General features: G+C 39.0%; 1 protein-coding gene across 1 annotated transcript in view; it reads left to right on the top strand.

The window, feature by feature from the left end:
- The window catches only part of RFX7 (regulatory factor X7), an 82,817-nt gene that overhangs the window by 31,703 nt on the left and 35,602 nt on the right, over positions 1–15,512 (top strand). Inside the window, exon 2 of the mRNA XM_067555889.1 lies at positions 5,482–5,515. Coding sequence (XP_067411990.1) covers positions 5,482–5,515 — 34 coding nt within the window. The remainder of the gene's footprint in view (positions 1–5,481; positions 5,516–15,512) is intronic.

The raw sequence follows: 15,512 nt of genomic DNA, 5'->3' as shown, positions 1-15,512 counted from the left end.
CAAAACACCAATTACTTTGGACAGAGACTAGGGGCAAAGATATTTAGAAATGCAGTTTCATTTTCAAGAATGAGTTAGAAGTTTGTCTAATTGAAAGTCGGTATGATTTATGCTCCTAAGTTTCTGTCACTTCTGAAAAATTGGACTACTTAGTCTTTTTCTGAAAACTTTACCCTAGTGCTGAGACATTTTAACTCCAAAGTTAAATAATTGAGACAGTTCTGACTGACTGGAAGGGTTTACATTAAAATGTCTCTCAACCTTAACTACAGAGATACTACCGTTTAAAAATGATTAAAAACAAACGAACAAAAAGCAGCCTCTACACATTTATCTCTGGAGAAAACTTAGAACTAGAAGCCCACTTCCTTCTTAGTGGAGTTTATTCCAAAAAACAGCTCCTGTCTTTCATTATGCCTCCTCAGCCTTTTTTAGACTGATGGAGTGACTTCAGTAGCCTCACCTTCAATGCAATTTTAACATAATTAATTTTTGCTAAGCTTCATAGGGCAGATGGACTCTTGTTTTCTGACAACTGTTCAAATTGATGATTTTTGACACTGCTTCAGGCTTCTAATACCTGATTTTGGCCACATTATAGGTTTGATTTTTATTTTATTTTAATTTTTTTTAATTTGCACAAAGTTTTAATTTAAATGGAATTTTCTTCATACAAAGGATAGTATACTGTCCTTTTGAATATCTATTTGTGAACATAATTTCTGTATCTTTGCTTTCATATAAGCAATCTACATAACAGCACCTGCTATGGGAAGTTGTACTGTGGATTATGGTGGTGTCCCTGTCAGCATCTCTGTAAAATTTTGATTTTCTTCTTTTATACCAAACTGAAACTTTTTAAAGTTGTCAACCCCAGTTAAGTTGTTAGAAGATTCAATTTGTCAATCATAAAATAGACTGAATCTTTCAGATGTGAGGGTGGTTAACTTCTAATTAATTTTAAGATAGATTAGTTCAAGCAGTCATCTAAGTTTACTTCCCCGATTAAATGCATTGGTTCATTTTAACTTCACTGAGATTTTATCAGTACAAGGGATCTATAAAATGATGAATGGGTCAGGTTAAACCTGTTTGTGTGGTGGGAACCGAATAGTGATTTTTTTGCCCTCCAGATGCTGTTGCTAGAAGCAGCTGTCTAGGAGAAGCAATGCTAGTTGTGGCTGATAATTTAAGTTCTATTTTTAGTTTTCAGATGGGCTCAGGTCACTAATAGATTCAAATGGTTATTTTCATTAGTAAGAGCATCTATCATCTCTCTACTCTCCTGCACCTGTTGCAAAACATGCAGCAAAGTGCCTGGATCTCAGGCTCCAAATATTAGCAATTACTCCATATAGGGCCCAATCCAGCTGACAATAATCATGGCTTTTTGGGGCTACCAAACTCAGAAGGCCTGCAGAGGTAACAGCTGCCAGCAGTCTCACAGGAAGATAGACTGGATGAAGCCCTGGATCACTGTAAAACTCAGTACAAACATTGCAGTTATTTAGCAGTAATATTTAGCTAATACGTGCATGGTACATATAATACATGCATAGCCTAAGCAGCCATAGCATAATAGTTATTTGTAGAATAATTTTGAGGTAAGTTTTCAAGATGTAACCTTGAAATAAGCCAGCAAAGGAAAAATAGCTAAGTGGTAGACAAAGGTGGTAAATGTATTCTGATTAGGTTGACTGTTTCACTGCCATACCTATTACCAGGCTTCTTGCTTTTTATTCCCTGACCTAAAGGAGATATTGTTTTATCGTTTCCTAAGTGTACCCTGCACTTGAAACACAAGGCCAATGTCTGTGTTGCAACAACTTTACGATCAAAATGCCCTGGTTCCACAAAGTTGCTTGTGCTTAATTCTCACATGAATGGTCCCATTGTATGTCAATAGAACTACTCATGCAAGTAAACAAAGACTTTGCAGGATCAGGCTGTAACTCTGAGATATCAGCTATGATGGAAGTATTAGGTTATCTATATTAAGCTGTGGCATACAGTGTCCCTTTGTTAGGCTAGGGAATGCAAAGCTGGACATTGATATAACTGCTTGCTGCTGTTAATAGACATTCTGCTTATTCCTATTTAACAGACAGGACTTCTTTTTTTTTTTTTTTTTTGGCCAGTGTTTTACTTGAGTCTCAGAGCATGTGCTTGCACACCAGGTTACATGTACCTAACCATGCTTTGTGTGCTACCAGTCAGCTATATCTAGCTTATGGGAACATTGCTCCCACCTACCCATAATGCCCACATGACATGTTAAGTTAACCGGCTGTTATTATCTGTGCTCATTATTCTTGTGTTGCAGAACATTTCAGAGGCAGGCTTTGGATGCTTTTGATGAGCTCTTATGGGAGTAGAGGTCACCACTAGAAGAGTGCAAAGCTACAGTCTTCTGCACCATGCAATGAAGTCATTAGAAAAAGAAATTCAGATCTCCTGCATGGTAGAGGAAAGGGCCTCTTCCAGCACAGCCAGTCTCCAAGGCATTTTTGAGTTAAAGTTAACAGCTTGCATTTTTTTCTATGTGAAATAAAGGACTTTTGTAAAGCGAAATGCTTACCTCTTTGCACTCTGCTCTCTGTGCTTTTCCAAACAGCAAATTTAGTCTTGATGTTCTCAAACTTTTGTCATGGAGGGAGATGGTGGCTTTGTAATATGCACTGCTATCCTTTTTAGCAGACTTAGATTGGTGTATTGCTGTCTAGGAGTCCACTCCCACTTACCTTCCAGCTCCCACACAAGAAACAAATGTTATTGCAAACCTCCCCTGAAAAAGGAGAACTTGACAGAATTCTGCAGTGCTGCACTGTGCGTCATCCTGGAGAGTTGCCTCATGGCAAAGAGGTGCTCTCCCTTTTTCCTGAAAGGGCACACTGCTTATTCAGTTACCCTGCAGAGCGAGAGTCATATGCAGGCTTGAGTCTGTTGTTTCCCCACATGTGAAAAATCCACATCCCTAAGCGACATAGTTAAGCCAGCCTAACCCCAGGCTTAGACAGTGATTGTCTACACTGAAGCACTGTAGTGTTTTAAGTATAGACAGCGTGAGAAGTTTTAGGTAGATCTGCTTCACCTCCCTCTTTGGAAGTTTCTCATCACTGTGTCTACCTATTTGACAGCCACCAGCAGATAAATTGAGAGATCACTTCTGGCTTTTTCCATGTTCTGCTGTCATTGACAGCAATTCTTTAGGTGGCCTCTGGAATAGAAGCAGGCAGCGAACAGATGTGTGGATACCATCAGTGGAGTTACCAGCTACCTTTACCATGAGAGCTTATATTGCCCCTTTCTAGTTCTGTTTTCTCTTGTCCTCCAGCCAGATGCCATTCTTATATGAGGCGGGGCAGTCCTCAGTAGCAACAGAAACTTACAGAATAGATCTTAGGCCTTTTTAAGCATCAAAATGAGAAAACAAAGATACCTGGTAAGATGACAACACTGGTTTTTGCTTCTTTGGTTTGAGCTCTCAGAGCATCCATTGCAGCAATGGTGGTTGCACCAGTAAGATCCAACTCTTAATACAAAGTCAGATAATGGAGCCATTTTCTATTTTTGGTCTGCTTATTTTTTGATGCTGACTTAAATTATCTTTGATTGGCTTCTCTAGCCACTTTGTTTTCCTGGCAGCTGCATGTGAGGAAAATAAGTCTGATCACTGTAGGTCTTGTTCCTGCGAAGCTGAGCTAACGAGCTTTGGAGTCAGGGTTTAATTCATGCCCCCATTGACTTCAGTGGGAGCAAAGTTGTTCGCTGAATTTTGAAACTTTTAGTTTAGTACTTGTTTATTAGTTACCCAGTAATGAAGGGCTGATTTACACTGGTAGCAGTGGTAGACAGGAGATATGCAAGCTACATAATATAGCTTGTGTCTCTCCCGTCGATGTACTTATGTCGATGTACAGTGGCATCTTCACGGGGAGGTGGACTAATGGAGTTGACTGGAGAGCACACTCCCATCGACTGAGTGGGTCAACAGAGACCCTCTCAGTTGATGCCGCTGTATCGATGCCTGCCACCGTGGCAGTGTAGACATGCCCTAAGTGTCTGATGCTATATCTCAGAGGCCTGTGCTTGCTTTCATTGATGCCAATGGTAAATATTGAACTGATTTCCATATACTGTAGAGACAGGCTAAGTGCATGAAGTACATCATTGTATTTGGAAGTGTGAGAGCCACTTAGAGGATAAAGTACACTAGGTTCACCACGGGATTTTTTTTGGGCATGTTCACTTACGGTTGGGCATCTGATGGTTCTAGGAATAAACAGTCAGTTGACAGGTCAAATATTCATCAGATATTATCAAAAATGGTTAAATATCTTAAAGGACTAATTTAGTAGAACAGTAACAAAGAATAAGGTTTGGTCTACATTATATACTTAAGTATAACTACGTTGCCCAAGGGTGAAAAATCCACACCTCTCAGTGACATAGTTATACTGAACTTGACCCCCTATATAAGAAACGCTGTGTTGGCGGGAAAGCTTCTCCTACTGACATAGCTACTGCTCTCTCCCGTCAGCTTAGCCTTAGAGTGTCTTCACCAGACGCAGTACAGCTGTAGTGTGGACCTGTCCTAAGACTTTAAGTTCTCCAGTAGGCTTAGGCTTAAATAGATACTTACACCTAATACAAAAACAATTATTTTAATTCAGAAAAATGAGAGATACTGTTCTGAAAAATGAAAGAATGGCACCATGCTGCAATCACACGATCACTGCCATCTACCTCAGGGCACTCTTGCTGGAATGTTTGACATTATTTGACCCTGGTCAAATAATAGGCAGCCAGTTGACTGATCAGTTGACATTATTTGACTAGTCAATTGACTGGTTTGTCCAGCCAGAGTTTAATGAAATTACTTATGGTGTGACTCTTGTTACTTTCCCCTCACTCATCCTCCTGTAACCAGCTGAAAGGTAGTAAGATAATATTGATTAGGTTATTTATTGTGAACAAGAAGTTGTCAGTACAAAACCAGCTGTGGTTGAAGGTAGAAGCTGTTCAGCACAGCCAGAAATTCATATTTCAAATAGGATTTAATTAAATTGTTTTTAATAAGTAGATAAGTCAAGGCAAGCAGTTGCCAGTTGCGAAAACACTTAATACCATCCCAGAGCCCAATCCTGAGAAATAATGAGCATCTGTCACTGCCACTTTGTGGATGTGGTGGCTGCGCTTTAATTCAGAATATAGTTTCCCAGTTGCAATATGGAATTGCATTAAATCTATAGCCCTTGTGAGAAAAAAACCTATGTGTTTTAAGTAACACCTATTTCTGGAATACTTTTCTACTAGAAAGTTACAGGATGAGTATTCTTGCACATATTATTATGATATTTTCATAGCCAGGAATTAAGCTTGTAGCTTCTCAGCATAACAGCAGTGGAAATTCTACTGTGTACTATTTTATACCATTGCTGTATAGATTAACTTGAGACTTCTCTTTTCTTTCTCCCCTAGCAAAACTGTACAATCTAAGGTGGACTGCATTTTGGTAAGTAAAACTTTGAATTTTTCCAAATATTAAAAAGCATTCTAAGACCACTATGGATGGCTGATGGGAATTGGCAGTGATTATGGAGCCCTTTGTCACTATACACCATTGGAAAAATTAACCTGGGGTAGTGATTAAAGGTAGTTACCATCTGTTAGATGTTCAGTGGCCTATGAGAAGTGAATTTAGTGATCTCAGTCCAGTTCTCAGTGGATATGTGCCCACATCACACAAGCCAGCTTCAAGATTGGTACAGATTGATGATGCCCTGGTTAGTAATATTGCTGGCTGCCCATATTGTCCAATAATTTCGTCTGTAGGGTTGGTCCTCAGGCTCGAGACACATTGCCAAGGCAGTAAAAGAAATTTGCACTGCTGCTTTCCCAGGAGCTATTGATTTTTTTCCCCACTAATGTATTCAGTATTTTACAGGGATATTTACTACCTTTAGGTCTTATCCTGTTAGGTACTCATTGCCTTCCACTCCAATTGACCTCATAAGGTGCTCTGCACTTCGCAAGATCAGGCCCTTTTGCCAGCAGGGATTTACACTATTAGGTTTTGGTTTGTTACAATGGCTTGATTAATTTCAGGATGTCATTTTATGCAAGGTCTTTGGGGCAGAGACAATATTTTGATTGTGTGTTTGTACAGTGCTTAGCATAATGGGATCTGGCTCATGACTGGGACTCCTAAGTGTTATCACAATATACATTCTGGTTTTATTAGATTCTTGTATGTGTTTAAGCTTCAAGATAAACAAAGAATACCTGTTTCAAGCCCTTGGACCCCTAAAAGATATAACAGTTAAACTAAGTCAATTGCCATAGCAAGCAGGGTGGATTGATTTAAATCAAAGTGATTTAAATAACTGATTTTAATAATGATTCAAATCAGCACACAGGAAATCCTGTTTTCAATCATCTGTTTTTATTGTGTGTTGCCATTACACTGTTTAGTTATTTTCCTAAAAAAAGGTTGATTCTCATTGGTTAGTAACAATGAAAACATCTTGATTTTCAACTAAGTATAGTCTTTGCATTAAATTTGGTGCTTCTTTTTGCTAACCAAAAGGATACATTATGTATCTTATCCATATTTATTTATGCAGTTGTTTAGCTTAATTTACATTTATTCAGATTCTTAATTTTTACATTTTTTATTTTGTTAAAAATAGTGACTGATGCATTTCTTATTTACCAGATAATTAATTTTTTACTTGTGATTTTGTATAAAGTTCTGTTTGGATGGAAGTTGAAATTCATTTAAAAGGTACAAAAATAGCATTTTCATTTTTATAATACTACCTTAAATGTCCTGGGAAATATAAGAAAAAAGTTTATCAAAACAAGTTTTGTATTTAAAACTGAGTAAATATTAGTTTAATCATTTATTGAATTGAACCAATTATTTCTGGTTACTGTGTCCTTCATAATTTTAGAACTAGTAATTCTCAAATTCTCACACTTGATTTTGGAAGAGGAAAACAAACTTTCCTGCTTTTTCAACTCCCTGTTGGTTTTTATCTTTGAGCTAGTTGAATAAACTGAAATGAAGAGGAGGCTACTGCTATCAAAAGTTATCATCAGACTCCGGTTCCAGGTGCCTAGTCAATGACTTTCACTAGTTCAGTAGTTTAACTTTCTTTAAAACTTGGCAGCAAATATGTACTACTTAATATTTTTGTGTATTTACTTTAAATTATTCTGATATATTATATTCATTTTAGGCCTTAACATAGGTTGTCACTTTCAAATTTATTTTAAAATAGGTTTAGTTTTAATAAACAAATCTGTATTTAATTTAAAGGAAAATATCTAATTTAAATAAATCGACTTTTATACACCCTGATAGCAAACTACTGGCTTCTCTGATAGCCCATCCAGACACACAATCCCCTTCACCCTGTGTCATTCCTGAAAAAACTAATCCCTACCTCTCCGTAAAGAATTCCAAACCTTTGTCAAGATCCCAAACCCTAGCCCAGAGATAAGCTTTGCTTTCTGTGCCTCATAGGTTGTGACTGCTTTGGGCAGAAAAATGTATTTCTGAAGTTAGAGCCCTCAAAGAATGCCCTCTGATCAGTTCCCTTCTTAATATACACAAGGAGCTCTGCCTAGAATGCCTGTGCTGACTACAACTGCAATAGTGTTTCACAGGGAGAGCCATCTAATGTAGGCAGGTCCCAAGCCATTTCTTATGGGTATGTGTACATAGCAATAAAAAAATTCATGGCACCAAGTCTCAGAGACTGGGATCAGTTGCTTTGGGCTGGCAGAGTTTGGGATGCGAGGCTAAAAATAGCAATGTAGACCCTGGGCACTGAGACCCACTCCTTTGTGGGATTTTGGAGCCTGGGCTCCACCCGAGCCTGAATGTCTACACTGCTATTTTTAGCCCGGCAACCTGAGCTCCATGAACCTGAGTCACCTGCCTCAGGCCAGCCGTGGCTGTGCCTTGGGTCTTTTATTGCTTGATAGACATACCCTAAGTCAGAAATAGTTTTTGCTCTAGATCAGCATAAATCCCACTCCTGTAATACCGTGAGCTTGCACCTATGTTTAAGTCAGGAAACATCCATTTTTATAGATTTGAGCTCTAAAAGGGACCATTATGACCACTTAGTCTGACCCCCTCCATAGGAGGTCATGGAATTTCATCCAGAAATGAGTATTTTATGAAGTTGTGTCTCAGGCTGCCCTCTAGCTACCTTCATATAGTATCTGTGTAGCCATATGGCAGAGCAGACTAGGAAAATTTTAAAGGTGAGTTGTCAAAGGATAGCTTGGATTTCTAAAATGTTTTTTCTGAGATTAAAATTATCTTAATTTATGGTAGCTAAATAATATTTCTTTAAACTAAGCTGTATCTTTGTATCCATGTCCTTTCAAGGGCCAGCTTCTGATCCAGTCTTGCTGACACTTAAAAGGATTGTTGGGTGGATTCGATATTCAGCCTGAGGATGAAAGTGGCCTCTTGCCTCCTTCTTCCTTAATACCACCAATGGTAATTGTCCCCATACTGCCACTAAAGTAGGTTGAAGTTGATCCTTGAGCAGAGGACCCTGATAAGGGGAGGTCAGTGACACAAAGACACATTGCAGCAGATAGAAGCATATATGATTAGCTCTTTCCATAGTGCAATATGGGGCAGAATTGCTCGAGCAGCACCAGAGGAAGAATTTGGCAAAGTAGCAGTTGAGCAAATAATCTACATTCTGTGCATTTACAAGAAAACTATTACAATTGGAAGCAGGTTTCATACTAATAATCTTGGATTTAGGATTTTTAAATGCAGGTCATCAGCTTGTCTAGCAGCCACCAAGAGTAGGTCCACATTTGGCAGGGGGCTGAGGGTGGGGGAGGAATAAAAATTCAGGTTAGCAAGTCTCAGGGCCTGAATCTGTAGCTTTAGACTCTGAGATTTGCTGTTGCAGCATTTTCTTGTTTTGTTTGCAGTTCAGACATACCCTAAATGTTTCCCTTCACGTGTCTGGATGAGCTTTTGGATTATCCTGGTCAGCTGGACAATTAGCCATTTTCTTAGGTAGTGCCTTAGTCTGTAATGCTAAAGAACAATCTCTACAACTTGATTTAGAATATCACAGGGGTTTCCCTATGCTCTGAACTTGCATTTCAAATGCTTCCCTGTCTGTCCTGCTAATGGGATCAGATCTTCATCCATAATGGAATGGTTCTCTCTTGGGTAATGTACTTTTGAGACAGGATACATGCTTGATGTAATGCAATCAGTTATAAATACAGCATAGCATTGTTCAGAAGGCTACAATCAGAATAGGTTATAGCAGTGGTCCCCAAACTTTTGGGTGTGTGGCCCCTTTTACCCGCTCCATGCCTTCCCAGAAACTGGCCCCAGGGCTGGGAGCTGGTGGCCAAGGCCGGGGCTGAGCTGAGGGCAGAGCGGGGCTGGGTGGTGCTCCCTTCCTGCCCTATTGGGGGCTGGCCCAGGCACTGCCATGCCCCCACCTCCTCCCGAACATTCTTCCGCGTCCCCCAGTTTGGGGACCACTGGGTTATAGGGAATAGAAGTGGTGAATACACCAACCACAACACTAAAACTCAGTTAGGAGCTCTGTCCTTCCTGTTGAAAAGCTGTGAGCTGTTGTGTGGGAGTCTGGGGATTCCCAAGCCCAGTGAAATTAGAACATTGTTGACTTTTAAAAATCCTTATGGGTGAGCTTATGTTCAGAGCTTCTCTTGCAAGCCTGTTCTCTCCTCTACCCTTTGTGGGTGAAAGGCTGTCTGCTGTATTTACCAATATCACTCTTCAGCTATGTCTGCACTAAGGCGTCTGTGTCATTGTAGCTATGTTTCTTTGTACCCCTAACTGACGTAGCTGTGCCAATATCAGTTTTAAATGCAGGCGAAGCCTTAGTGTGAATAGGTTTGTATGATTATCAGCAACTGACTTCATGTGATCTGGGCATTTATCCACTGTCGGACTCCTTCTCTCCTACACCCCCTGTCTGCTTCCAGAGAGCCTAAAACCAAGTTTGTGGGCAGGTCCATCTCGTCTGCTTAAGTGTTCAGCCTTATGTGCAGTTTTCATGGTCTGTGCTTCCTCAAGAGACTTCCAGACTTCTTGACACCATTTGAGTGCATAGAACCATGAGTCATGCTATTACAATAGATGCATATCCTTTATCTGTTCAGTTTCTTTAATAACAACAACAAGGAGTGTTTCAGGGCAGTGCCATTTTGTCATAGCATCATAATGCTGACTGCAATAGAGAACATAAGAACAAGCACTTTGGAGGAAAGCCACCTTTTAGCAGTTCACCTTGATTCAGGTAACTGAATTTACAAGAAGTCTTTCTTCCTTAGTCAGATATGCTGTGAGAAGTTGCTGCTGCCACCTTCATATCTATTTAATCTTGGCCGGTTTTATTTTGCCTTAAGGTTTCTAGCAAACACATTTCATTGTAAGTCGAGAGTCACAGTATTTACTACTCTTCAGCATCTGCATTATGATAGCACCTAATCCTAGCCAGAATCACAGCCCCTTTGTGCTGGGCACTGTACAATGTACATGCAGTCAGACTAAGCTGCTGGGGGCAGGGACCATCTAATTTAAGATAAGATGCAACATTTAAAGTTTAGGAAGATAGAGAATAAGAGTAATAAGTTCATATAGTTATTTAGGCTTTTGTGTGCTGCATTGTTTGTATCCTGACAGATCTAAGTCAATTTTTGGAAGATCATAAGAAACTCATTCTGTGCTATGCAAACTAGAAGGGATAATTAGCAAGAATTGTGGTGTAAACATCCATTAAAGATTTATCGCAGCATCTTTTAAACTGTAGTAAACATGTCTAAAAGTAGGCACTCATTTAGTGTGACATTGCTTGTTATATTTATGTTGCCACATATTAAGCAAACTCCATAACCTGATTATGTGGCTCACAGTTTGATCACTTAGCAAGAAGGTTAAAGTTCTTGGCCGTGCTCTGGATTGATGGCAATGATCATTGAAGTCTCGAATCTACAAAGAAGTTTGAGCATGGGTGGCAGCAGTACAAACCCTCTCATAGTTCTAGACAGATATTATCTTGTAAGGGAGAAAGGGAGTTTCAGCTGTCCAGTCAGTATAGTACTGTATTGTGATAGTCCCCTCCCTCCTCCAAATACTGGCATCTGCAATTGAACTGAGACTACCAGTAAATTAACCAAAGGCCAGCAGACAACTTCAGATGGTAACACTTTTGATCAATACTGACCTGGAGTCAAGTTTGGTTTTGGGCTGGGGAAGGAGGGAGAGTTGTTTTTAAAACGAAAACCTTGTGTAGCCTGAGGCTTCCTTTTTATCAAGAAAAAAGGTCTGATAAGTCCTAGTGAAGAAGGGGCAATTTGTAGTTTTTACATGAGTTAACAGATCAAGGTAATAAGGTATGTCTCCCCCATAGTCTTTAACTCTCTACCTGCTATGGGGGAATCTAACTTTTACTTTGAACTGCTAACTTGTGTTAACTCACTAGATTGAACACCTTTTGTTTTTTTAGTGAAGACACAACTTTAGGGGAAAAAACACTTTAGTGTGGTGTTTTGAATAGGTTCAGGGCAAATTCATCTGTGTTGTAACTTCACTGACCTCAAGGTGTTTTAATAATGGCCATGAAATCTTGTCTCTGGATGTACACCTGAAGCCTACTAAGACACTGTTGTGTTTGATAATATAAACATGATGAAATCTGAATTTGCTTCTGGATGATCTCCATGGGCTGGGGAAAAGCATAAAGCTCAAGCAATTCTAGAACTGTTTGTTTGCAGGATTTACTATATGAAGAGCTAACTTAAAAACCTCTTTTTAGCCATTCAGCTATATTCTAAGAACTTGAAATGAGTCAGACATGCTGTTCAGTATTATACTTCACATTTGCGAGTCTTTTCTGGTCAGATAATATTACAAAAGGAGTTAAAGGACATTGAAAAAGTGAATTGGGAGGGAGGGGGAATTCGTAGACATAAAATTACCCTGCAGTTTACAGATGTGATTTGCTGTTGATTTTTAGTATCCTTGATGTTTTCTGCAAGAATTATCTATCTGGGTGTTATTGTTTGTTCAGAGCTTTGCTGTAATACTTCTGAATAAAAATGAATAATTTTACCCCGTTGAAAGGTTGTATGATCTTTCACTACTCCAAAAAGGACTTTAAGACAGAGGAAGCTAGGTTGGTAATAGCAGGTGTTTCAAGTTTTGCTACAGAGACATTTTAGAAACTTAACACTTTTTTCTGTTGAAGCATGTAAGGTGTGAAAATTGGTAGGAAGAGTAAAAAATGGCAATGTTTCAATGCTAGCACAAAGCTCTTCCTATAAGCCATAGTAAGTTCTGTGTTGTACCAACTTAACACAAGGCGAGTTCATTCCTATTTGAATTTTTCATGGCTCATGTTAGTATGCATAGCATATGAAATGTAGTTTATACAAGTGACTTTTCCATCGTAAGATGCGGCATGTCAGTTTTGTTTACTTGCAGTTATTTTTTTAAAACATCTATTTTTAAAATAGTAACTCCTGTTTGGATGAAGTTTTGGTAATCCTTCCTCTCTCTCCCCGCCTCTGAAAATTTAGGGGAACATGATTGTGTTACTATAGAGCAGGATTATAAATCAGATGAATCTACTCTGTTACGGATTGAATTTGGCAAAGATTGAATGATCAGAATAAAAGAGCGAACTATGTAGTCAATGAATCATCCATGAATATGTATTCTAATGAAGCCTAATAAGTTTTAAAGAAAAACTGCCCCATATGCAAGTTTCTTTACTGTTTACCAGTAGTAGTTGTGCAACTGTGTTCTTTTAATTAAAAAAAAAATCAGCTGGGCCTCTATGGTGGCAGACTGGATAGCATATTTCCTTTTTCTGGATTTGAGAAGAACCCATCCTGGAACTAAGTTATTTAAAACAAAAACAAAAAAATGTCAAAACTTAAGGCTAAACGTTAAGAGTATACTCTCAAAGTATATTATATAGCATTCCAGAAAGCCTGCTGCAGTGCTCAAATCTCTCAACCCATCCTCACCAATAAGCCAGGAAAAGAAATGGGCTCTGATTCCAGCTCTGGGTCTGGCAACATGAAATCACTCAAGCTTTGCTGCTCTTTATTTCACTAAAAACCCTTAAAGGAACTACAGCCCTGCCCCCTCACTGCTTTGTATCAGCATTTTTCATCTTTTGGTTCCTTAGAACTCACGATTAACTTTTGCTCAAACATACAGGGGCTGTTGGAACGAAAATAGAGAACACTAGCCTAGGAGAGTGTAGTTCTGGATCTGTCTAAAATTGAAGGAATGAGACACAGCTCCACTCAGGAACAGATCAGGATGGCTCCAGGCAAATGCATACTGCAGCCTCCTATTTAATTTGATTGCCAGACATATTTTGCCTGCTTCTGTATAGTGGGGGAACCACTTGTACAACAAAAGAAAAAATTCTAAACCCTAACACAAAAACCATCTTTTGTTTCTTCACCAGAGCCCTTTCCTTTTGTCTCTGCCTGGACTTTCCTAGTTCTTACCACTGTATGGTTGCCCTGTTAGAGGAGCTATTTTCTCAACCTGCCATTTCTGGGGACTGGCCTGTGGCCTCTTAAATTACAAGCAGCTTCAACCCCAAAGTGGCCATTTCACCATAGGCAGTTGCTTGTTGTATCTCACTTTCTTCTAGCTGAAGAATTGGCGTTTTTCAACTCCTGCTACATTTTCTGCTTACGTCTCAAGCTGGCAAGTTTGTCATGTGCTGAAATTGGTCCTTTGCTGCACAAGTTACCATATTTGCATTTGTTTTTCTTCCTTAAATCCAATTATAAATATATAGAGGAGCAATATGCAGTGGGCAAAGTTTAGAGAAGACAAAGCTCTATCCTGGGTTGATGGTGGGAGCGTCTCTTTTCTTTTCCTTCTTGGACCAGCTGCCTTTTACACTTTACAGTGGCCTTTCAGTTTGCTCCCTGTTCTCTGAGAAAGGGATCTTGCTAATATTGAAGCTCCATCTACTTCGCCTAAGCCCAGGTAAAGCAGATGGAGTGATAATCAGTTCTCTTTCTCCACACTTCCACAGTGGTGGGAGACCATGGGGCAGAGAGAATTCAGTGACCCCACGGTATGAATTGAAAAATACATGAGACCGGTCTATCGAGAAGGCGATTTAAGTACCACAACCTTTGTATAAGATGTAGTAAAAGTCACATAGAAATCATTGTCAGCAAGTTTCAGGGGTTAGTGTAAGTAAAAATACAAGATTTTTGATTTGCCGCAGTTTATAGAAGTGGCAAATCTGCATAGATTGTGTTTGACATGTTAACGGTTGTGTTTTTTGACTCTCACGAGTTCTCTATTTTTAAAAAAAAAAATGTTTTGCCCAGTTTGGTGTTGGGTCTGAGATACAGTATTTAGGATTAGAAAACTGATTCTCTGGGCTCACCTCCCCCAGACAAATTTTTGTCTAGTTCTTTCTTGGAAGATATTTTCTTTTTTCATTTCTTAGTGGCTCAGTCCTCAAAAGAGACTTTCTTTATGTTGTTTGTTGTATCGTTCTCAGGATTATTTGTTTTGTTTTAAAGTATGATGCTGCTAGTTATATACTGATTACAAAGCAAAATATATATTAACATGGTCATTTGCTTTACAGTACATGCCCTTTGTAATTTGTCAGAGGTGTTTACCTCTTGGCCATGAAACAAGACTCCTCTTAGTCTTGATTGATTTAGGGGATGCCCTGCTTTGAAATTAAATTAAACTTCTGATTAGTTTCTTCCTCAGTTTCATTCACTCAAGCAGATAGATGCCTTTGTTTTCTCTTTTAGCTGAACTACTTTAAAAGTGAAGTAAGGTTAAGGAGAGACAAATTAACTACATTCTAGATAGCATTGTTTTATGTTAAAAATAATTACACATATTAACTTTGTTGCTTATTCATGAACTAGCTTTACTTTAGGAATAGCCTTCACAAATTAGTGATCATACAAATGATTGAAGTGTGAATTTTTTATATAAATATAAGTTAAAAAACATAAGTTCACCTTATTTCTGGTACCTTCTTGAAGGAAACTATTTGTTCCTTGCTGTGGAAAGTTGGATTTATTAGTCTTTGCCCTATGCTTGGATATGTCACCCAGGTTACCACAGTTGACTTTCCTGATATTTCAGAGTCCAGTTTACCACACGGGGATCACCCAAAGCCTAGTTCATAATAACACCATGTCCTGCTGCTAGGATGTGCAGGTGCTTGCTGTGTTTGTTTTTGTTTTTCTCCATCTTCCTTGATTTAAAGGCTTTGAGCCAGATCCTCAGCTGATAGGAACTAGCATAGCTCTGTTGAAGTCTGTGGAGGTACAGTGATGTATAGCATCTGAGGATCTGGCTGTCAGCGTTTGATGTAATCACTCTGTGACAGCCACTTAATGGGAATACAGAAACTTGACTTTTAAAAAAGCCTTCTTTGGAGCCTGCTGCACTTTAACTACTGATGCAGTTG

Source organism: Emydura macquarii, unplaced genomic scaffold (assembly GCF_026122565.2).
Source record: "Emydura macquarii macquarii isolate MOO-44397 ecotype Brisbane River unplaced genomic scaffold, CSIRO-AGI_Emac_v2 contig_1644, whole genome shotgun sequence".
Taxonomy (NCBI): Eukaryota; Metazoa; Chordata; order Testudines; family Chelidae; genus Emydura; species Emydura macquarii.
The sequence above is the reverse complement of the archived record's forward strand: the minus strand, read 5'-3'. Positions and strand labels throughout refer to the sequence as shown.